The sequence below is a fragment of the Lagopus leucura genome, unplaced genomic scaffold (genome assembly GCF_019238085.1).
Source record: "Lagopus leucura isolate 7727_CA_CO unplaced genomic scaffold, USGS_WTPT01 Super-Scaffold_73, whole genome shotgun sequence".
Taxonomy (NCBI): Eukaryota; Metazoa; Chordata; class Aves; order Galliformes; family Phasianidae; genus Lagopus; species Lagopus leucura.
This window is the reverse complement of record NW_024962252.1, coordinates 88,145,287-88,168,414: the sequence shown is the minus strand read 5'-3', so window position 1 is coordinate 88,168,414 and position 23,128 is coordinate 88,145,287. Positions and strand designations below refer to the sequence as shown.

Genomic DNA, 23,128 nt, shown 5'->3' with positions numbered 1-23,128 from the left:
AATCGCGGCGAATCGCGCCGGCGCGTTGAGGTGACGTCACTTGCGCGCGACGGTGCCGGTTGCCGAGCAGCGGGACGCGTAGGCTCAGATCGCACTGTTGTCAAGAAAAATCATCGTCTGCTTTTCTGTTGTCGTTCCAGTTTAGAGATCACCGCTGAGAAGGATGACGGCGGGCTCTGTGTCGGTGCCGCAGGTCATACCCCTTCGGAGCCCTCTTCCAGGGCGGGCCAAGCACCGGATAGACACCAGCACTCGGCTAGAAATAAAGTCAGGTACGAACTGCAGCTTTGCCTCCATAGAACCTTTTGTTATGCGATCGTTTGAACCTTAATCTCCATACCGTTGTTTGCAGATGATTGTGGTCTTTGCGATCTTTATCATAGGATCACAGAATGGCCTGTATTGAAAAGAACCACAATGATCATCCAGTTCCACCCCCTGCTGTGCGCAGGTCGCCCAAAGCCACATCCAGCCTGGCCTCGGATGCCTCCAGGGATGGGGCATCCACAGCCTCCTTGGGCAGCCTGTTGCAGTTTATGATCTTCCTTAAGTACCCTGCAATATTACCTATTTGGGTACACCCAATATACTTGCACCAGCATTTTTTTTTACATGCAAACAATATTACTGACTTTAGTCAGTATATACTAAAATATACTGATTTTAGTATATTAGTGCTCTCAACAGCTAGTCTCAGGACAGTTTTGTTCTGAACTTTTATGTAATTGCTTCATTATGTGAGAAAATCAAGCACAGTACTGGATATTTCCAGAGTTGTAGAGATGATGTTTGGTTTTTTTTCCAGTTCCTGCACAGTTTGGCTAATTACTTTCTCTGTGTTGTTCAGATACACCTGAGGTCTCTATTTATTACACTTTAGATGGAAGTAAACCAGAACTTTTTAGGAAACCTGGCTATGGAGAGCATAACACTTTTAAGTATAAGAGTCCTATCACGTTACCAGTTGGGAAAATAACAGTCAAGGCTCTTGCAGTTACCAAGTAAGTATCCTGGTCTAATTTATTTCTGTTCTGGATGGGACAAAAAGCAGCAGAGGCTTGAAGCCGTGCGGTCTAATGAAGTTTGTACTTAGCAAACAAGAGGCAGCAATCTCCCTGGCCAGGAGATTTCTGGGTTGCTTTCTCATAATGCTTTTTATTCATTAATAGTTTATTCATTGACTTTCAGGGACTGCAGGGAGAGTGCTGTTGTAACAAAGGTGTTTCTAGTAGAGTACAAGCAACCAAACATCCTCTTCTCTATGGAAGACGACGACAAGAAGTTCCTAAAAGATGTCACAACACAGGCAAGTTTTAGCAATTGTAATCTCTCATCTGAATATAGAAAGTTTGATGTATGATAGTGCTTAGAGATTAAACCTTGACTGCCTGTATTTTTTACATATTTTATTTTCCCCGTTGCTCATCTTTGCAGCCTCAATCCTTTTTATAAAATGAAATTTATAAAATGAAATGTTTTTTTCTTTTCTCACTGTTCTGTCATGACCAATTTGGGTTAAATATACTTAAAATACATTTATCCTCTAAATTTTTCAAATGCTTACAATGAAAATAAATACTTTAATTATATGGCTTTAAAATCATAACAAATAACTACAGCAAGGAAGGATTAGAACAAAAAGCAACCAATCCTATGTATTCCAAATGAAACCACTTCTTAGGAGAAGGAAGATGAAATGTTTACTACAAAACTAAAGAAAAATGGTCTGGATGTGGAAATCAAGCCTGCCTGGAGTGAATCACCCCAGGAATTTCAAGGTATGGTATTGCTGCAGGAAATCAGAATAGACTTTTTTTTTCTCTTAGCTGAAAATACAGTGCAAGATTTTCATCTAATGTCATTGTTAAAATATAGATAATTCTAAAAAACATCTCAGTGGACAAAACATCTTCTGAGAAATCCAATTTCCATTTCTCAACACTGCACATAGGGAACAAAAATTGCCTTCTATGCATACCAGGTTGCTTATTAAAAAGAAAAAAAAAATGTGATTCATTTCTGAGCAACATAAGAATGCTCAATCTTGTACAAGAAAATGACATTAAATTGACAGGATTGCAAATTTATTTGCAGTAAGATTTTAAATAAATCCACAAAGCAGAAATGAAAGCTTGATGGATTTTTATACATAAAGGCTGTTAGCCTGTGCTAACAGCAATGGAAGTGTTCAAGAGCAGGGAATCACATTAATGTTTGTGCATTTTACTCTTGGTTTTTGAAATGCAGGAAGGAAAAAAAAACTAAATTGAGGAAAATATAAAAGGAAGCTCTTTTGGAAAGGAAAGAGGTTTCTTCTAGTTTAATTTCCTGTAATTCCACGCAGTTTGTTTTAACCCAGAATATGGATGTGAAAATCAGGTATGAATGACTAGAAATATGCTTGCCTATTGAAATTTTAAATTTGAGAGTATGAAATAGTCATATTGACATATATGTTAACTGTATGAAGTGAATACCAGTAGAATAACAAGTCTTTGATTTTAGACTTGGAAACAGAAAGAAAGCCCCTGCAAGGACCACAGCTCCTGAGCAGCCCTTTGGGAACAGCAGGCTATGGAGAGGATTCCTCAGCACTACCAACAGAGTCCTTACAGGCAAGGAAAGGGGCATGGAGGAAAACTGCACAAGTCTGTCCAGAAAAGAGAAAGATGTGAAAATCTGTGATCATTTTTATACAGCCTCTCAGAAACTAGTGCCTTTGGCTGCTCTGTACAGTACTGATTTAAAGTTATGGGTAAAGGCACACTTCAGTAGGAAAGCAGTTATCAGTACTGACAAAACCAAGCATGACAAATTACCAATGCCTGCACTGTTCCAATTCCCTTTCTAATACATTACTGAAACTGCAATTAACAAATGTTTAAAACCTAAGATTTAAACATCCTGTTGTGGATGTGACAATTTTATTTTTTGTTAAGAATCTCTGGGTTACTAATACAGCTAATGGGAAGTGTATTAGATATTCCTTAAAGCAGTATGTTTCAATGCACTTTGTCTCAAATCACATGTCTGTAGCTGTATTAGCTAGATGCATTCATGTGCATTTTGTATGCATTTGGCAAACATTAATTAATGCAAAAGAATTACCTCTATTTCAGTTTGCCAGTTCTGCAGTGCCCAGCCGGAAGAGCCTAGCAAGCACACAGGTGGCAAGGATCCAGAGAGAGAGAGATTTCCTCAGGTGAATGACTTCCATTGACATCTTTGTCCTTAGAAAGAAACAGAGCAATTGCTTCCAACAACCAAGTTGATGATGCTGTGAGACTCTGCTATAAATAAGAAAAGCAAAACAGCTACTCACAGTAGGTGACACAGCTCAGGTGTCAGTAGACCTTATATGGTGAGTAAAAATCATGAAACTTTGTAGCAGCAGCCAGAGAGCTTCCACCTTGCAAAGCTCTTCATTGTTCAGCCTCCTGCAAAAGACACTGGGGAACGGCCTGGTGAGCCACCATAGACTAGGAGCCACAATTTACAAATCAGCGGCCTAAGTCCAGACACAAATGGTTCCAGATTTTTCACTGTTACCCACCAGTACGTCACCAAAACAAGATCAGCCAGCTTGCTGTTGTTTTCAGATGTGCATACTGCTCTGCACCTCGCCTGTCTGACCCCTCGGCTCACTTCTGCCAGGAATGTGGCTCTCCTATCCCACCCATGACAGTGCGCCGCTTCCCATCTCCTGAAGGAGCACAGGTCAGCAAAACATCGTAACACAATGAATCCTCTGTGGAGGAACTTCCTCAGCAAATTACATGTTCGTTGTTTAGTCACTCTTTCATTGGAGAAGTTCTTTTTCTTACTTTGTTTGGAAATTTCAGCAGTGGCACCAAAGTAGTTATTCAATGGAGGGCAAAATTAACTGGATTGCTGCAGGTGCCACATTTTAATAAGGACAACTTTATAAAAGTAAATTGTATTTTATTCACTTGTGCCAGGAAACATCACCAAATTCAGATTCCTCCTCATCCTGCAACAACGACTGCATCTTCAGGAGCTGCGTATGCATCTTATTTCAGTGCTAACTAGTGAGGTTAGTTAGCTAGTAACTAGTGTCTATGCCACAGCTGTAGAAGATCCATCTAATATGCCTGAAAATTTGAACAGTGGTGTGTATGTCAGAACACTCTGAGTTTTTGCAGTTATGTCTGTAACTGTATTCCATAAGCTCTTCCCAGGAGATAATAACCCTATCTAATGAGTCAGTGGTGTTGTTTTTTTCCTCCTGTATCCTCAGAAAGATGTCTTGTCTGAGACAATGCCGTAGTTTCAGGAGATGACTGAAAATATTGAGAACCTCTGTAGTTCATAGTTACAACGACTTGAGCTGCCTACACACATTATGATAGCATTTAAATTGACTGTGAAGTAACTTAGCACCTTCCTGGCACATGTATCAGTAAAGCATTCTCTTTGATCAATGTCAACTTTTGTTTTTTGCTGTCAGTCCACTGACTTTGCTGCTGATAGAAACTCTAATGAGCAAGATATAGAAGATACAATATTGTGACATTAATGACAATATCGTGGCAAACTGTCACAGTATCATTAATGATCTCACGATAACCTTAATGATCTCCTTAATAAGATGTGATACATTTTTTCTTTCAGATGGCACCGTGTCTTGAATGCAAACATCTCGTGCCAATGAATACGCCCACCTGCATTGTGTGTGAGTCACCAATAGATCCACAACTGCAGCCCCAGACCAACACCTGCTTTAAGGTAACTGAAAATAAATATAACAGCTCAGTAATTTAACTCCTGGCATGCATTTCTTTAACAGGTGACAACTCTATGGATATTTTGAATCTAACGTGAAATACCTTAAAGCAGCATTAAGAGTTAGTAGGGTTAAAAAAGCTTGGATAGGAATAATTATTAAAGACAAAAACACACAAGCTCAGGACAGCACGCTGAAGAGCACCTGAGGTAGAAGCTCCAGTGACAGGAATGCATGGAATTGTATTTAGTAGGGATCATCTTATCACTAAAGTGTATTAAGTATATTCTGATTACTCTGCTTACCTCATGTGATTGTGAGTGCTCAGTAGAGGTCAGCTGGAAGGATCAGGGCGGTCTTGGTCAGTGATCTGAGAGTGCTGATAGCTTTAACTGGACAAAATTGGCCCTACAAAATACTCCCCACGTGCGGGCATGTGGACCATGGGAACCTTCCTCAGTCGTGCTGCTGAGGGAATAGGTTGTGAAGTGGGGACTGATATTACACATCAGCAATTGGTTGTGGAGCTGTTGACAAAAGGGTTTTAGTTTCTCTGATTACAGGACCTTGCTTGAGGATCAACATTTCCTTAAAAGAAATGGGATCCACCTCATTAAACAGGGCAAGGGTATCTTGGCTAGCAAACTATCTTTTATCAGGCTGACCAGATAAGGAGGGCTTTAAGCTAAGAATAAAGTGGAATAAAAGTTCCTAGCAACCCTGTGAAGCAGCCCCTGAGGCAGGGCTGACAAGCACAGGAACACATAATTGACAAAACAAGGCTTTTGTTTTTTCCTTGCAAATATGGCTGCCTCTGTTGTGCATGAGCGCAGTGACTGAACAAGCTGACACTAATGATTTGAAGGGTCTGCAGGTATTGATACTGGATCTCGAGTGAATTGTACTGTAGATTAAATAAAATAAAACTGGCACAAAGATATGCAGATGTGTGACAATCAGGCAATACAGCTTAACAAAAATCTGAAGCCCACAGCACAGACTTAGTCTCTTCTACTTGCAGAGCTGAATAAGCACAGCAATTTCTAAGATAAAGTCCTCTTGCTATGATTGTTGTTCACTGTTTTCAAATACTGTATGAAATGTATTCTTTCTTTATTTAAAAGGGCAAAGTAATTTGTCAGGCATGTGGCACAGGAAATCCTCTTCACCTTAAACGTTGCGTGACCTGTGAAAGCAAACTGCCTGAAACACAGATGGTAAGGCTTGTATCGGCTGCGGTAGCATTACTGAAATCAAACCATAAAATTATTTGCTTTTCAAAGCAGAAGTCATGTCCCTGTGTGCCTATGTTACAAAAGCAGAGGATCCCACCCACATGCCATATTGTGGATCAGTGATCCCACAGATGCACCATCACAAAGGACAAGCTCAGCATTATGCAAATGTATCCTATACTTTCAAATTTCTCCTGTGGAAATCAGGACTGGAAATGCCATTGTCAAAACTCAGGATGCTCTTTAAAAACAGGTAGCTGTGACTCCATGGGAGTCCTGCTGGTATTCAAATTATTTTTAATTGCAATAGAGAACTAGAAGATCGTTCTCATTGATTTAAGTTACTTTGTGAAAACAAAATTGCTTTTTACATTATTTTTGTTATCTCCATCTGCTGCTGCCCCTATGTAGATGAAGTTCCCATGTTTGTATTTGGTGCTGACTCTGCACAAAAAAAAGTAACTGTTCCCTCTAAAATTGATGTTTGCTTCAGATCTCATTTTAGTTTGCTTATTGAATACCTTGGAAGAATTTTAGTTTTACTTTGGGAGAGAGAAATCTTGTATGAAAAGCTTAGGATACATTTCACTTCTTCAGATTCTCAAGTAGAAACGAGAGAATAACAATTTGCAAGTAAAAATCTGATCATTATGGCAACATCCTGAGTTTTAAAACCATCAGTAGCTAGATGCAAAGGTCTCTGGTACAGCCAGTGAGGTGTCACTTCAAAGTGAACTTCAGTAGGAATCTGTACTTACTTACCTAAGAAGATCATGTGTTTAACTGCTTCACTGAATGTAGGCATTAATGTGTAACTGCATAAAGTTGGGCATGTGACTTGAACAATGAGCTCTGTAATGGCCAAGAAAGAAAGTTAAATGCTCATTTAATCATCAATGTTCTACAAACTTTACTGTTAATATTGATTGGTGATAACCAAGAGTAATTCCTGAATAACTGATTAACTGATCATTAGTAATAATACTGATATAGCTATTTATGATTGTTAAATAATTTAGATGTAGAACATGTTTAGACTTGTTAGTTCCCTGAAGCAAAACCTAATAAAACATTTTATGCCTATTTGTCCTAGTTAGGATCTATGTTCAGCCTCTGGAAGTTTCAGATGAAAAAAAAAATCTTTCTTTTGCATACCGTGTAAGTAAATTGTAGTTGAAAAAGTAGGTAATATATAACTTGTATGAGGTGAATGTGTGCAAAAAAAATATCCACGTGGCAGATATCAGCTGAGTGAAAATTCGCTGTCTGAACACACTTTCCTAACATACTCCAGGAAAGCTTTTAAAAGGTACTGAGAAAAAGAACTCTTGTGTTTTGAATTTCAAAGTACATGTTTACCAGGAGAGAAACCTCCTTGTTGATTCCAAATATACTTATGCATGGAGCCATATGAATAAGCATGCACCGTAAAAGAACAAGATTGCAGATTTTTTTTTTTGCACTATTTTGTACTAAAACAAACAGTAAATTAATTAGTACCACATTTTATTGTGGCTTTGCAAATACAAAAGTGGCAAGTTAGAGCAAAGTCAGTCTGTTGCTTATTCTATGTTGAAATAATTCCTTTAGGCTGAATTTTATGTTATCAACACAGCTTGCTTTCCTGTTTCACCTTATTTAGCCATTGAACTTTTCTTTGTAAGAACTGTTTTCTACCTAATGCTTACCTTGTTTTATTAGCCCACGTTGGGAAGAGATCCTCCCCCACCTTACACCAGTCAGCAAGGGAAGACAGTATTCTGCTCAAAATGCAATCGTGTGAACCACTGTGATGCACGTTTCTGTGACTGGTGTGGAGCCAAGGTACGCTGGTCTTTTTGTTGACCAATCTGTTTTCGCTCATCTGTGAGCTGCAGCAATTACAATTTTCTCTTTGCAAAGCTCTTGTCAGATAGCACATAGTTACTACTATCAAGACACTTGCTTAAAGCACACAGGATAAAGAAAAAATAAAGGCTGAGGTTATATCTTGACTCCACTTTAGTCAATGACTAAAGAGTTTAGAGATGTAAATAAATTGCCATGGATCAGTGAGCATCACCTTACTCCATCTGTTGAGATGCAGTAGCCACGCACTCTGCCAAAGTAACTTATTCATTAAGAGTTAAAGCATACACTAACATTACTCAAGTTTTCCTACATTCCTACATCCTGGGCTATGATCATCTGTCTTTTCAGGCAGCTACCAGAGATGAGATGATGCATGCAACTGTTTTGGCTGAAGGCCTTAAGTAAAGAGAAATACATTCTCAATGAATGCTCAGTAAAATTTTTTGCATGGTACAATCAATATGAACAGTTTCTTTCAGCGTGTATTTTATTAATACAGCATTTCAAGATAAGATTATTTTCCCAGAGTATAATACTTTTTTGTTTGTTTCTGTGAGCTGAGTCTACATAAAACTGAAAACATTCCCCTATATGCAAACACAGGGGGTCAGTACCAGGACCACTACTCTTTAATATCTTCATCAGTGACATCAACAGTGGGATCAAGTGCATCCTCAGCAAGTTTGTGTATGACACCAAGCTGTGTGATATAGTTGACAGACCCAAAGAATGAGATGCCATTCAGAGAAACCCAGATGGGCTCTGGCAGTTGGCCCAGGAAAACCTCATGAAGTTCAACAAGGTCAAGGTCTTGCACCTGGGCCATGGCAACCCCTACTATCAGCACAAGCTGAGGGATGTAAGGATAGAGTGCAGCTCTGTTGAAAAGGAACCGGGGCATTCTGGTGGGTGGCAGCTGAACAGGAGCCAGCAATGTGCCCACACAGCCCAGAAAGTCAACTGTATCCTGGGCTGCATCAAAAGAAGTGTGGCCAGCAGGGTGAGGGAGGTGATCCTGCCCCTCTGCTGTGAGACCTCACCTGGAGTGCTGTGTCCAGATGTGGAGTCCTCAGCACAGGAGAGATGTGGATTTGTTGGAGCACAACCACAGGAGGGCCACACAAACGATCCAAGAAATGGAACACCCTTAACACAAGGATGGGCTGAGAGCTAGGGCTGTTCAGCCTGAGGAAGAAAGAGAAGGCTCCAGGTAGACCTGAGAGCGGTCTTTCAGTAGCCGAAGGAGGGCTGTAAGAAAGAAGAGGCCAGGCTCTTCAGCAGAGTCTGTTGTGACAGGAGAAGGTTTCAAACTAAAAGGAGGGAGATTGGATATAAGAAAGAAGTTTTTTTTTTACAATAAGGGTGGTGAGGCAGAAGAACAAGTTCCCCAGAGAGGTGGTGGAAGCCCTATCCCTGCAAACATTCAAGGTCAGGGTGTACAGGGCTCTGTGCAACCTGACCTACCTGTAGGTGTCCCTATTCATTGCAGGGGAGTTGGACTAGATCTGTCAGAAAACATGTTTCTCTCATATGGTGGCACTGAGATTGCTGAAGAGTCAGTCTTGTATCTACCAGTGTTAGTCATCTGGTATCTTGGTTAATGTTTCTAATCTAATAGCTTTAGATAGTGTTATTTTACTGCCTTTTAATTCACGTAATAGCTTTCCTCTCCCAAACTGTGTGTTGTATTTCTGTAGTCACAAGTGTCTCGTTAAACTTTCCAGCCTGACCCTCCGCCATGCTACTTTACTTGTTACAAGTGTGGTACAAAAACTCGTCCATATGCTCGGTTCTGTGGGTCCTGTGGTGTTTACATAGAGCCCCCATCAAGGTTGAGTTCTCAAAATGGAGTTCTCATGGATTCTGGAGACTCACTGAGATTTTCTGAGGTAAGACACACAGAAATTCAAAGCCAGGCTTGAATATGGCTAAAAGACGTACTGATCTACACCAACAGCAGACTAACCTAACTCTATGCACTTCCTTTTTGAGATGCGCTCTGTGAGCACGCCAAGAGCAAAACCAACCATATTTCTACTGATAACTATCTTCTTCATAAATGTGGACTTAGCCAAAGGCTTTAATCCAGTCTTATTTAAATATCAAAATGAGAAACAAGCAGCTTTTCAAAAGTCTTCATTCTTTAAGAAATTTTATCTTAGTACTTGTAAATTATTTGCGTCCTGCTAATATAAGGCACTACTTCATGAATGTGTGACTCTGCCTTGAAAGTTAGCAAGGCCAACTAAGTGACCTGATTCTGCTGACAGTCACAAAGAGTTTTTCTTTCTCAAATATTTGTGATAAATTGCATCATAGTTACTGACTGACAACTGTAACCAACAATTGTTAATAACTCTCCCTTCTAGCTTTGTCATTCTTTTACAATTTTTATACTGTTTTAGCTGTAAGCCATCTAATTACATTAGACTTTTTCTTCCTCTCCACCCTGTACAGCCTAAATCACTTCAAGCTCAAATTGCCTGGCAGCCTCTTCCTACTTCCTTCCCCAAATCGAGAACAGAACATAAAGGAACCCAAACCGTTGGACTTTTTTACCCATCTAGCAAACTGCTGGAAAAGAAGGAACTTGAGCTGGTTTTACACAAAGAAAAGCTGCAAAAGATGAGTGATCATAAGCCTCTCCTGACAGCTATAAGTCCTGGAAAAGGTTAGCAAGAGCTTTGATTTTATGTGATCGTGAACAACAACTCTTATTCAAAACAAAGCCCTGACATATGACCTTGTTTTAATTCAATAGGTGACAGTCTATGCCATGGGCCATCACTGACTGACATCCTTACAAGCCTGTCTTCCAACCAGTCTCTTGTAAATGAAGGGCCTTAGAAATCCAATCACCAAAATAGCTAAAAGAAAGCGTGTCAGCAATAATAAAATTGTAGCTAATGAGTCTAGAGCAGTCTTCCTAGAGTGCTAATAGTTTGATTACCTCAGATCCTAAAAGACCAGGGACAAATGTGCCCTGTATCTGGGCTGGAAACCAGTGAACAAATCCTATTCCACGGTGAAAGATAGGCTCAAGGAGTACAGCAATGGAGCCTGTTGGAAATGTTATTGAACAGAATTCTGAGGCACTGAGGGTTAGCTCTTGAAAAATATGATATGAGGCTTGTCTATGTGAAGAATTTGTGTGGAATGGTGTTGTGAAATAGACATTTTAGAAGAAAAATAAACTAAACTAGGGAAAGAGACTCTTAAAAGCATTACAAAGATTGGGTTGGTAAAAACGTTGAGAGCTCTGGCAGTCTCCATCTTACAGCTCCCAGAGGTATCAGTACATCACTCATTGCAGAGACTGTCCATACAGACACTGCTGTATCAGTACTGCAGTTTCCTTACTCTTTGGCTCTAAAATGTGACATTTTATCTTGGTGACATCACTGTAGGAAAGACAGCATCTGACTTAACTCAGCATGTCAGAGAGCTTAATTTAATCAGAGATAATAAAGGATTGGCAGTTAGTGGTGCAGCTTTTGACTTGTGAGAGAACAACTTTCACTAGGAAAGATTGAGAAGAAATTCTGAACTGCTTTTGAGCAACCCCAGATTTGCTAATTTTTATCTGACTTTAGAACAGACAGCTGTGTTAAAACTACATTCTCCATTAGAGCCTGCCAAGGGCTGAGGAATGTATTTCATTCTGAAAAAATCAATGTCTGTCACATCAAGTTTTTATGCTGTTCTTTTACCTTGGCGGTAAGCTTAATGAAGGGCTTGAAAGTACATGCATCAACAGGACTATATACTGTCACCCAGTGAAAGCTTCCTTATATAGACCAAATATGTTCTAGAGATTTGGAGAGGCAAAAAAAATGGGAATGCTTAAGCTTTTCATACACTCTCCCATACATAATTGAAATGCATGTATTTGGAGATTGAGTCACATAGAGCAGGATGCCATTTAGGCTCCATTACTATGTCTGCAGCTTTCAGATTTGCCTTACTGTTAGCTGTCAGTGACCTCAAATCAACTAAAAATCCGTTCAAAAATGTACAGTTGCTAGTTGTACTATTGTACTTTCACCCTGAAATCAAAAGTTTCTTCTTTGCACAGGGCCAGTCTTGATTCCGAAGAACTCTGAGACATGATTTTGTTGTGAACAGAGCTGCCCTAAGAATGAGTTATATCTTATGGATGAGACAGTATTCCACCTTTTTTTTTTTTTTTAAAGAGTATAACTTACTTGATCAGTTACATTTTCTGAAGAAAAATTCAGTCCTTTTCTCTTTTTTATGTTTCTGTGAAAATCCTCTATATTTAAAATAAATTATCAGATGAGTAGAAGACATACTAATCATAATGTCAGGGATGTTTCTCCTGCTTAACTCTCTCTCATCAGGCTACTGGAGAAAACAGCTGGATCACATTTGTGCTCACCTTAGAAGCTATGCTCAGAACAACCTTGAATTCAGAGCACTGGTTGGAGAACCTCGAATGGGAAAGGTAGGAGTAATATCTTCCAGTCCAAAGCATCATGAAAAGATTATTCTGGCTGCTAGACAAACACTGGAGTAAGCATCTCAGTTTTCTTTAGACCTTGACCCATTTCTATGTGGAGATTTTTGTTTTTGTTGTTCCATTTTTCACTTAGTCTGTCACTGAATGTTCATTTCTGCCTACAGCAGTCTCTTTTCAGTTAGAGAAGTGACAGAAGCCAGAAGGCTCTTGCTCAGCTGCTTTTACAGAATCCCAGAGCAGGCAATCAAGAAGAGACCACGGACATCTCTGTAGTTGTTCAGTTAAATGAGCCCTACTAGAAACAGCATTTAGGTGATATGCTTGCCCCTGCTCAAAGCTGCATTACACCAGCAGATAGCAGTAATTCTCTGTGGTTATATAGCCTACTTTGAGGATAAACTGTATCAGCAGTGGAACGGTGAATTCTTCTCATACCAGAGATAGGGCCTTCAGTGCACCCAAGTGCATTAAAATGATTAGACTGTAACAGCAAGAAAGTAGAAATTGGAGGCTCTTCCTAGAGTCCTAGACAACACAGCTTGAATGGCAGAGACCACTCGGTCCCTGTCCTGAGGAAGGTTCAACTCTGTCTAAACTTTGCCTGACAGATGTTTGTTTTGAAGCTTTTAAAACTCACCAACAATGGAGATTTCACAATTGCCCGAGGCAGTCCTTTTCTGCAGTCAATTATCCTTTGCAGTTCAGCTGTGGTGCTGTATTGCTTTCTTTGGCAGTCCTGCTGGATTAAGGAGTTGCTTCCTCCCTGAATGAAGGCTTTCCTAGGTGAAGCCAACACAACTGTTCCTAGGTGATGCCAGCACAAGTGGTAATGACAATGTCCCGTGGACTGGATCAACAAAGTGACCTAGGCTAAAACTATCTGGGAAGAAAAAACATCAGTACTAATATAAAAGAAAGTTGGCAGCAAGCAGATGGAGGTGGGATGAAGGCAGAGGTATGGTTAGGAATTCCTTAAACTGGCACAGCTACTGGAAAACTTTTCTGTGTCTGACCTTGTTCCAGTTCAAACTCAATGCATCTTATCCTGTCCTGACTGATATGACACAAAAATGAAGAAAACAAGTATAGCACATAGAAATTGCTATAAAAAAAGCTCATGAATACTGAAGTGAGAAATCTGTTATTTGGCAAGAGTTCTTTTTTTGGAAGGTTTAGCAACCCCTCAAATATTTTGTACCTGAGCTGTATACCCACTGAGACATATTTGGTAGACCAACATGTTCAGAAACTGTAATGCAACTATAAATATCTGTTTGATAAAGGTGGTACAGCAGGTGAGGTATAGGTCCACTGCAACTTGTTTCCTTTGCTAGTGATGTCGGAAAGCCTGAGTTGCCTACTGCTGCTTTCCTGGGCTTTTGTCATTCTAATATGTTGAAACCACTGTCCCCAAAAATAACAGAAGTTATTCAAAGTAGATGCCAACTATCTGAGCCTCTTTCTCAGTTGTAATGAAGACTGGAAACATAACCAACCTTATCTTAAAATTCTCGGTCTGCTGCAATATTACCGTATCACATTTGTTTCAATTCTTTATAATCCCCTGAGCTTACATATAAGTAACTTCAAGACCTTTTTGTAAGCAGTACCCTCTCAACTTTTTTTCAAAGTTGCCAATGTTTTGTGACAGATGGCACTTCTACAGACTGATATAACTAAAGCAGCAGTCATTTCTCTTGGCATAAAGAATCTTAACAACACGACCTTCCACACAACTGCAAAATCTAGGTTGAAATTGACTGTACTCTTACAGAACACAGACATTTGGCATTTCAGTCATTCTGACGTTCCCAGCTACTCAAAATATTAGCTCAGTTAAATGGGAAGCATTCCTATTGTATTAGAAACAGATAAAAGTAATGTGTGATTTTATGTATTGGCTCCACAATAGATACTGACAGCCCATTGCCATGACTCATTGTTATGTATCTTTTGTAAGAGATATTAACAGTTGCTTGGTTGCTCTCTCCCTGCAGATTACTTCTGCTGCCATCCATGAGAACGACCATCAAGTCACTATTACGTTAAATTATGCTCTTGCTATTAACAAGGTCAGTTTGGGGGATGAGGCCCATCGTCAGGCAGCTGGTGTAAAGTTGTTGCTAGAGCAGTCAGGGTAACACTGATATATTTTAAATTCAGGTATAAACAAGGTATTATTTTGTTCAGAGGATGTTAATTCTTCACCTCAGAGAAAGGAATCTTCTTTGTTTTCTTTTGGAGCTGGTTCAACAGGTATCTTTATCTGATAAAGCCAGACTTCACAGTCGTGTTGCTATCATTTTGCATTTTGTTAGTTTACTATTAATATTTACATTTTTCTTCCTAGTGATGATATTCAGTCATTCTAGCACCTCTTAGCACCTTATCTTAGAACCTCCTTCCATCTACATATTGTGCTCTTCAGCAACACAGTTAATAATAATGTTCAGTAGTTTGGAGATTTACCAGATCTCCTATAATACTATTCAAACACTCAAAATCCCTACCTCCAGAATCACCACGTTACAAAAACCAGCTTTTCAAAGATGGAAGTCTGCCATCTCAAAGATTCAAAATTCAGACTCTGTCTCCTGTGTAGAATCTTCAAGAGCTCAGCCTGAGAAGCTGCATCACAGCATTTCACAAGTGAGGAATGAATCAGATCTTTCAGCTGGTAGAGGCACTTTCATTTGGACAAGAATCTTCATTTCAATAAGTGAAGTTGTATCACTTTTTTTTTTTTTTTTTTTAAATCAGAAGACACTATCACATAGTTTAGAAGGAAACAGTGCATTATCTTGCCAGAAAACTGTTCAATTCCAGATACTTGTGTAATCTGAGACTGATATTGAAAGCCTACTTGTTTGCTGTTTTTTTCAAATGTGCACCACCACTGTTTTTGTGCTACAAAGTTTGTAATAGCATCATCTGATTAACTTCCTGCATTTGATCATTCTACAGGGTGTTCATACCAAACCAGTCAAGTTCAATAATCATTACCTGACCAGCGTAACAGAGGGCAGAGATGAACAGGATGGCAGTCAGCCTAGTTCTGGTAAGAATCTTTACTCCTGTCACTGTGATATAAATGTTGCAGTCAAGAATAAGGAACTGCTGCTTAGAATGTTAGATTCTGGGACAGGCAAACATACATAAGGTGCACATTCTGTACCTTAATTTGATCTTTAAGTGTCAAATTCTGTTTGAGTTGTGATTTCAGCAATGGAGACTGTCAAAAGCTCACAGGTCTGCCTCATAGCCAGAGAACAGCTGGAAAGGCCAATGAACTGTGGCCACAGCAATGTTTTTATTCTAGTGATGAAAACTGCAGCTGCTTTGTGTATTGTTTTCCAATAGGAGCCAATATATCTCTACATTTGAGCTCTGCCAGGGACTTCAGCCTTGGTATGTTTGGCAAACATAAGAAATGAAATACATTAACTATAGACCTAGTTTTCAGTGACACTTAACTTCCATCTTCCAATGCCCTCCTGCACAGAGGCATATATATTTTAAAAACACTGGATGTACATATATATTCTCAATGTCCTCTAGTCTTGTTCTCAACTATTTGGGAACTAAAAAGCATTGAAAGAATTGTTAAGGCTTTTAGTCAAAACAATTAATCCGAGTCAAACTCAATGAATAGCTGCAGCTAGCTAAGAGATTCAAACACTCCAACTCCATATTTCACTGAATCTTCATTTCAAAACAGCAAGTTTTTAAGTCTGCTCGAGTGCAAACCTTTTGTTAAAACCAGTCTGATCTGCAACAAATGTTTCATCACTTTCTCTTGTAGAAAACTGATAAATATCACTTTCATTTCAGCACAAAATGAAATATTTTTGGATCAATTATTTCCAGACTTTTTCCCTGAGTTCTTGTTAGGATACTGACTCTGTTTTGAATTGTTTGCTCATTTCCCTTTCTGGTAGGCAAAGAAGATCATAATCTTTCATATTCAAGAGGCAAAATAAAGAGAACAAAATCAAGAACACTCACAGAAAAAGAAGATAATCTCCTGGTACGTATCTTCTGCTGGTACAGGAAAAACTAGATATGGAGCAGCACTAACAAGAAAAAGGGCACCCAAGGATAAAAATAGAAAGCTGACATGGGGAAATGGAGTTGGGAGGAAGGAGACAGAAGTCTAACTTAATTCAAAAGCTGAAAATTGATGGCTGACCTTTATTTCAAAACTGAAAATGGTCAAGCTGTCTTCCTACCAAAAGCTTAATGAGACTATTCCTGGTTTTGGATTCATTCTATCTTAATGACACAATGGTAAATACTGTTGCAGAATGATTTCTTATAGGTTTTTCTAAAAAGCAACATCTGATGGAGGCATTACCATCTTCCCTCGATGTTGCCTCCAGGTTCTGACCCTACAGAACATCCCGTGCTGTAGCTGCTGTATAAAGTCTAACTGTAAACAAGACAGGTTACGTAACCTATGCAACAAGTTTTAAATTAGCTCAGTTTTCTCATCAAGCTGAGATGCCAGACGGCTAAGGCATTCTCTAATGCAAAAAGCAAACCTCTATTTCCACTAGAGACCAAGCACTCAGGAAGCACTGCCTACTCTTTTATTCATTATTTCAAGAGGGAAATGTGCAGTTATCTGTGCTTGGATCACTCAGCCTACTCAATAGGTGGAAGATGTAAAGCTTTGCGATGTGAGTCCAGAGATGAAAATGGTTTGTCAAGTGCGTGGGCTTTTGAAAAGGGGGGAAGAAAGTGAAAGGGTGGAAAGAAATAAAATGAAAAAGGTGTCGGTATTGTTAAGTATTTAGTTAAATAAGTTCTGTAACATTTTGTAAGTAACACGCTCCCACAAGTTCTGGAAGCTTCAGACTTTGATTCTATAGGAAAGAACTAATGCTGTGTTTAATTTGACTGTTGTGAGAAAGTCTCTGTCCAGCTCTGGACAGGTGTATTGATGTGAAGCTAATCATTTGCAGATCTGTTTACAATGAAGACTTGAGTAGCGAGATATTAGCCTGGGTTATCCAACATTTGTTCAGAGTCAGAAAGAAATTCCCACAGAAGGGTCTGAGGTAATGCAGGCTCAGCTATACTGCAGTCTTCCCTCAACAACATTTTGTGTGCATTTCCCAGTCATCACCCAAATGCAGATATCCTACTTGTATTTCCACTATGTGAAACGTAAGGGAGTTCCCTGTGTTTCCACAGCCAGAGTCCCAGCAACTACTGGATGAATTGGGTACGAATGGGAAAGGAAGAATCACCTTGATAGAACAGTTGCTTAGTGAAGTAAGTTACCATTTCACCTTACAAATCTTTGGCCACTTACTGCATGAATATTAGCCTGGCACGTGATTTCAACTTCACACTTAGGAGGTAGCCTCCTCACAGTACAATCATCTTCAGGAACATTTTAAATGAGAAACGTCTACTTTACATTTGTATTATTTGTCCCCAGATTTCCATTTAGCGGGTTTGTAAGGCATTCTCCTCTAGGTTTCACAAGGCCACATAGAAAGAAAAAATGAGTGTTGGAGGTAGAGTCCTTTACGCAGAAAAGAAACAAAGCACACATCCTCTGCTTTTTGGCTGTAGAGTAAGTGCAGCTTGACTGTGGGAATCTGCTTGGACTGCCCTTGTTGCATACACATACTCTGGTTCTGAGCTAGGAGACAACAGTTTTCAGACAGAACATGAAGAATCAATAATATAATTTGGATATTTCTGTCCTGAAAATAGAGACCACTTGCCAATATAAATTGATGTAACATATTAATGTGAAAGCACAGTGGAAAAACACGGCTTGTAACAACTTACCTTCCTCCTGCACATTCTAGGGAGCTGACCCAAACTGCACCAACACTGAGGACCGACCTGCTCTGACGGTGGCTGTCCTTAACAGGCATGCAGAAGTGATCTCTCTTCTTGTACAGAAAGGTGCTGACATTGACCAGCAGTCAGGACTGTAAGTGAGCTGTGGTTCTCTGCCTTGGGTCTTTACCAAAAATGTACCTGTATCATTTCAATTAGAAAATCTACTGTTCTATTTAATTTCTTTCCCATCAACTTCAACTTAATACACTAAACCACATCGAAGCACACAAAAGAAATCAGTGCAACTTCTTGTATATTCTATTCCTATTAATTTTCCTTAGTTTAATCTGTTGTAACATTTCCTTGCATACCAGGGTTTCCTTAGCAAAGAAGTACATTGCTGACTCCTTCCCTGCAGGCACAACAACACCGCTCTGCATGAGGCAGTTCTGCTTGGACTGGAGGGAAAGGAATGTATCCGAGCCCTGTTACGGTAAGTGCTGCAGCTGGGCATCCACCCAGTGTACCTGCACAGATCTAGCAGCAGTGGTGATGGACAAGAGCCTGCTCAACACTCAGTGCTGCCCCCTCACAGCTGGCCTTGCAGGAAGAGGCATCCAGAAAGTCTAAGCGACTCCACGTCAGTGCCTACATAGAAGCAACTCAGCTAATTCCAGTAACTTGGAATGAATTTAAGTAGCTTAAAACAATCTATTCTTTACTTACAGCTGCAATGCAAGTATTAAAAAGAAGAATACAAAAGGACAATCGGCATATGATTTGGCTGTTACAGCTGGAAGTAATGAAATTATTTCATTGTTTGCAAGTGAGCTTGGACAGGGAATGTTGGATAGCCTCACAAAACCAAGGGACACTGGTCTTGTCAGCATTTGATTACAACTGCCTTTTCTCCAAGATGGAGCTCAAGGTTCTCCAAATTCAAGAGAACTTAAACTTGCACATCCAGTTCAGTTTGGCCTGCAGACTTTGCTGAATCATACAATAAACTGATTATTTTGTAAAATATTCTCCCACTTACTCCCAGCAGTTCAGAACATAATTCTTCACTGTCTGCGCACTGGTGAAATTTCCTTCCCTAACTTACACAAGGAGAATGACCAACCTTGTCTTACAAGGCACAGCAACATTTCAAGGCAACCTGGTGACTGCTCCTAAAGACAGTCTGACACCTGAGCAACAGCACTGCAAGCTGGGCTTTGATACCATTATTTTTCCATTGTGAGGTTAAAACTGCGTTCAGTTTGCTGCATTGCCTTCCTCTTTTACTTATAAATGCTTCTACATGAGACAACAGCCAAGTCTAACAAAAACTTGTAAGGATACTAAGCACACTATGGTTTGGTATTACTAGACATTATTTGCCACCACAATCATATGTCCCTAAAGGAGTTTCAATCCTTTTTATTTCTAAAAGTAACCATAAGTACCAGTAGCATTCAGTACAAAAATGGAAAGGTCTGCTAGCTCTCACAAGTTTTTGCAGCAGGGCTACCAGCACTTCTCAAATGGGAAGAACTGAGTTTACAAAACAGAATTTAAAAAAGAACAAATAAAAGCACCAGTAACGGAAGAATAAAAGAATCCCTGCTGAAAAAGACAATCTATGCAATGCACCACATCCCAGGTACTTCTCAGACAGACTCAGATAAGTAAAGAAGAATTCAGCGCTGTTTTGCTACTCAGAGGTGTGGCCATTGCAGAAGTGGTCCCAGGAAACAGCTTTTCAGACAGCATGGCAGTGTCAAGGCACATACACCCAGCACAGGGGCCTAAGGGCCCATGTTCTCTATCGCGTGCCGCACGTCCTTGGCTACATCTTCGATATCAGTCTCCTTCTGAGAAATCGCTTTTTTCTGCAAATGAAAACAAAGCCTTATGCTGCCTTACTGCACGGGGCACCAGTCGGTACCAGGGCCCCATAAGGGCTGGAAGCAGGGCAGGGCGGCAGCAGGGAGCCGGGCCCGGAAAGCAAACAGCTCTTCCAGCCTCGGCGGTAAGGGAAACAGCACGCTGCCGAGGGGTACGTACAATTACGTTTTTGGCCCGCTTTTTATCCAGCTTCAAGAACTCCTGCACTGTCAGCTTAGCGGGATCTTTCTGAAGAGCGGCAAAAGCGCAGCCCGCGGAGTGCTTTTTGTGTTCCTCCCTAAAAAAAACCACAAAAACAACGTCCAACAAGTTCGTAACGGCGCCCGCTCCCTTCCCCGGCCCGGCCCGGCCCCACCCCCCCCCCACTCACAGCGGGTCGTCGTCGGGCTCCCAGCCCTCCAGCTCCTTGAGGCAGAAGAAGCACTGCACCACGTCGGGGCTGTTCTCGCTAGGGCAATGCACGAAGCCCGCCGCCGCCATCTGCGGGCACAGCCAAGGCCGTCAGCGCCACCCGGACCCCGCCGCCCCCCCCTATCCCCATCCCTCCGCTTCCGCCCGGGAAGGCTCACCCGCTCGGGCGTGCAGGCGCAGCCCTCGGTGAAGGGCCAGTTGCGGAAGGTGGCGGCGCGGGTGGAGACGAGGTAGACCAGCCATTCCTCGGGCAGCCCTTCAGCGTAAGCCGCCATTTTTCAAACGGCGGCTGTTGGGCGCGCGGGGCAGGGCGGGAACGGAGCGGCGCGGGGGCTGCTGGGAGATGTAGTCCGCGGCGGGGCTGCAACCCCCTTGCCGGCGTGGCTTAGGGCGGAGCGAACCTTAACGCCCACCCAGCGCTGAGGAACGGGCAGGACAAGCTGATCTCTAGCAGCTCCCCGATTGCGAAGCATCAAAGCACACACAAGGCTTGGAGAGGTCTGGGCTTCGCTGTGTTCAGCCTCTGCTCCCACGTAACAGCAATATGTCAAGAGGCACAAATGACATCTGGTGCTCAGCTTTCCTGCAGCTGCTTTACAGCTGCGTCAAAAGCTCCCTCGTCCTGGAGCTCATCAAGCGAGGGCAGGCAGAGCTCTCTGGCAGCCCTGGTGTGTTTTCACAGGGCTGCCAGCCCGTATGTGAGCACACACCTGATCTCACGCAGTGCCTGTTAAGAGTCTGGCCCCATCATCTCACCCTCAGAAGACTCATGCTGAAAGCAAGGGGTGAATTTCTGCTCAAATAGTGCCTCCTTAGCATGCTGTGCTCACCCACACAGCCAGCAGAGAAGTAGATATCATCTGTAACAGACATCTTGAGCATCCAAGATATGCCCCACCTGCATTCTGAACAGGTACTGCCAGCTTCATCAGTGCCCTTCAGATCTGGTTTGCTGGTGCCCTTCACCAGTCACAAATGCCTTTTTAAGATCATCGCCATTTGTTTTTGCCCAAACTATCAGCAACACAATCTTTAAGACAGCTGCACTTTCTTCTCACTAAAGCCATTAGGATCAACAGGAAAGGACTTGATAGGGAACAGTTCAAAGCCATTTGAGACTTTCACAAGCAACACTAAGGAACAGGGTACAGTTTCCCAGAGCACATTAAAATAATACCAAGGGATCAAAACTAAAGGCTACAGTCCCACAGATGTGGAATGCAACAAATACAACAGGCAAGTGGCTGATTTTTCAAGCAAGAGAGGCAAATAAGCATGAAACAAGTCATCTCCTCCTTCAAGCTGCAGAGCAATTTCTTGCTCCTCAGCCTGCAGAACAGCAATAGCTATCTCCAGCCCCTATAACCTTTACTGAGTCCATTCCAGAAGCTCCTCAAACTCTTAAAAGCCACCTTTGAGAATGTGGTGCAGAATTGTTCTTCTACAGATTATCTTTTATGCCTGCTCTGGCCAGCAAGGATATAGCCTGCTAGGTCCTGAATGCACGGCCTCTGAGTGGATGCCCAGCACAGAAGTAGCTGCAGGGGAATCCTGCCAGCGCTCCTGTGGAATTTCGCCTTAGAGAAGCAGGAAGCATCCCTCTATTTGCCATAATTTGGTTTGCCAAGTGCAGAAAGACAACAGAAAGTCAGCTTAGCAAACAGGATAACTACAGATAGGCTCTTTCAAGGGAAGGGCTTTACTTTAATTCCATTCAAAAAGACATTTTTTTCCTTTCCAAGTACAGCTAATTCCTAACACCAGTAACATGGAAAATTTTCACAGTCATCAAGCAGGCTGAAATGTGCATGGATGTTAGGTCACAGTTCTTGGATGGGTTCTTATTTCCTCCCACTAACACTGGTTTTGATTGGATGGAGATACACATCAGCTACACAAAAGCATACTACATGTCCACCTTCCTGCTGTTACCAACATGAAGAGTCCATTAAGGCAATACAATAGCAATAGCCAAGTACCTAAAAGGTATACACAGTAGATTTTAAACATATATTTGTTGTGCAGCTCTCTGTGGGTCTTGATGCAAAAGGAACAAGGCAGAGAATATGATTCATACTTAAACACACTGACAGCCTTCAGTCAGAAAGCAGAGAGAAGTGCCAACTTCCTGCTCTTCTGCAGTAAAAAGAAAAAAAAAAAAAATCAGAGAGAAAGCTGCTGCTAAACTGTATAAAAGGGCTGGTATACCCTGGTATCAGACTAACTGTTGTATTTTGTTTTTCCTTAAATTCTTGGCTATTATTTTTTATTCTTTGCTCTCCTCTTTACTTTGAGCCATGAAAACAGAGTCTAAACGCTTCTGTGAACTGGAACCAGCTCACCTCTGCTCTCTCTCTCTCTCCAAGCTACAAACCAGAGCCTGAATTTCAAACTTAACCCCTGACTTTTGCTCCTGCTTTCTTCTAGCCAGAGTGTCTACAGCAGGAGGAGGCAGATACTGGCTGGAGCCTGTGAGGCTGGCTCTGTGGTTAGAGGTGAGCCCAAAAGGCTGATCTTCAGTATCAAGAACTGGCAGATAGGCTGTAAGATCTCAAAGAGCTCATGTAGCAGCTGCTGTATTCTATCTCACCTAGCTACAAACCCACCTGACATCTTGCTCCTGAACTCAAAACACTGCGTGTTACAAGAACTTCACAATGAGCACAGAGTCAACAAGGGTGAAGAAGGCCACAGGGAAGGAGCAGAACAAAGACA

The 23,128-nt window shown here is 41.2% G+C and overlaps 2 protein-coding genes and 1 long non-coding RNA gene across 5 annotated transcripts; 1 reads left to right on the top strand and 2 right to left on the bottom strand.

Annotated features, from left to right (window-relative positions):
- Positions 1 to 39: 39 nt before the first annotated feature.
- Positions 40 to 19,136, top strand: DZANK1 (double zinc ribbon and ankyrin repeat domains 1). 3 transcript variants are annotated; one of them, XM_042894798.1, is made up of 20 exons: positions 40 to 272; positions 848 to 1,001; positions 1,189 to 1,306; positions 1,682 to 1,778; positions 2,506 to 2,615; positions 3,120 to 3,202; positions 3,600 to 3,717; positions 4,633 to 4,746; positions 5,869 to 5,961; positions 7,681 to 7,803; positions 9,555 to 9,719; positions 10,288 to 10,501; positions 12,192 to 12,295; positions 14,308 to 14,382; positions 15,275 to 15,368; positions 16,249 to 16,337; positions 17,507 to 17,587; positions 18,136 to 18,263; positions 18,531 to 18,605; positions 18,841 to 19,136. In XM_042894798.1, exons 1-20 carry the CDS (start codon positions 164 to 166, stop codon positions 19,004 to 19,006), a joined length of 2,310 nt encoding a protein of 769 aa, XP_042750732.1. In that variant the 5' UTR covers positions 40 to 163; the 3' UTR covers positions 19,007 to 19,136. The 3 variants fall into 3 exon arrangements, with proteins under 3 accessions (XP_042750732.1, XP_042750727.1, XP_042750740.1); XM_042894793.1 differs by having other exon boundaries at positions 18,487 to 18,605; XM_042894806.1 differs by lacking the exon at positions 848 to 1,001 and having other exon boundaries at positions 198 to 272; positions 18,487 to 18,605.
- Positions 5,189 to 16,389, bottom strand: LOC122193952. The gene is made up of 3 exons (XR_006183018.1): positions 16,316 to 16,389; positions 6,742 to 6,831; positions 5,189 to 5,209 (listed from the first exon to the last, which is right to left on the bottom strand). It is a non-coding gene; the product is annotated as an uncharacterized LOC122193952 (long non-coding RNA).
- Positions 19,137 to 19,508: 372 nt separating the features above from the next.
- On the bottom strand, positions 19,509 to 20,750 carry BIRC5 (baculoviral IAP repeat containing 5). Its single transcript, XM_042894844.1, has 4 exons — positions 20,572 to 20,750; positions 20,373 to 20,482; positions 20,162 to 20,279; positions 19,509 to 19,986 (listed from the first exon to the last, which is right to left on the bottom strand). The coding sequence occupies exons 1-4, from the start codon at positions 20,686 to 20,688 to the stop codon at positions 19,903 to 19,905; spliced, it is 429 nt and encodes a 142-aa protein (XP_042750778.1). The 5' UTR covers positions 20,689 to 20,750; the 3' UTR covers positions 19,509 to 19,902.
- Positions 20,751 to 23,128: the final 2,378 nt, after the last annotated feature.

What these genes read in the sequence shown, in the direction of transcription:
- DZANK1 (XM_042894793.1), top strand. Translation starts at nt 164, where the DNA reads ATGACGGCGGGCTCTGTGTCGGTGCCGCAGGTCATACCCCTTCGGAGC. An exon ending in TCGGCTAGAAATAAAGTCAG is followed by an intron (nt 273 to 847) that starts GTACGAACTGCA and finishes TGTGTTGTTCAG; the next exon opens with ATACACCTGAGGTCTCTATT. An exon ending in CATCTCCTGAAGGAGCACAG is followed by an intron (nt 3,718 to 4,632) that starts GTCAGCAAAACA and finishes TTTTTCTTTCAG; the next exon opens with ATGGCACCGTGTCTTGAATG.
- BIRC5 (XM_042894844.1), bottom strand. Translation starts at nt 20,688, where the DNA reads ATGGCGGCTTACGCTGAAGGGCTGCCCGAGGAATGGCTGGTCTACCTC. An exon ending in GCGCCTGCACGCCCGAGCGG is followed by an intron (nt 20,483 to 20,571) that starts GTGAGCCTTCCC and finishes CTGTGCCCGCAG; the next exon opens with ATGGCGGCGGCGGGCTTCGT. An exon ending in GAGCCCGACGACGACCCGCT is followed by an intron (nt 20,280 to 20,372) that starts GTGAGTGGGGGG and finishes GGTTTTTTTTAG; the next exon opens with GGAGGAACACAAAAAGCACT.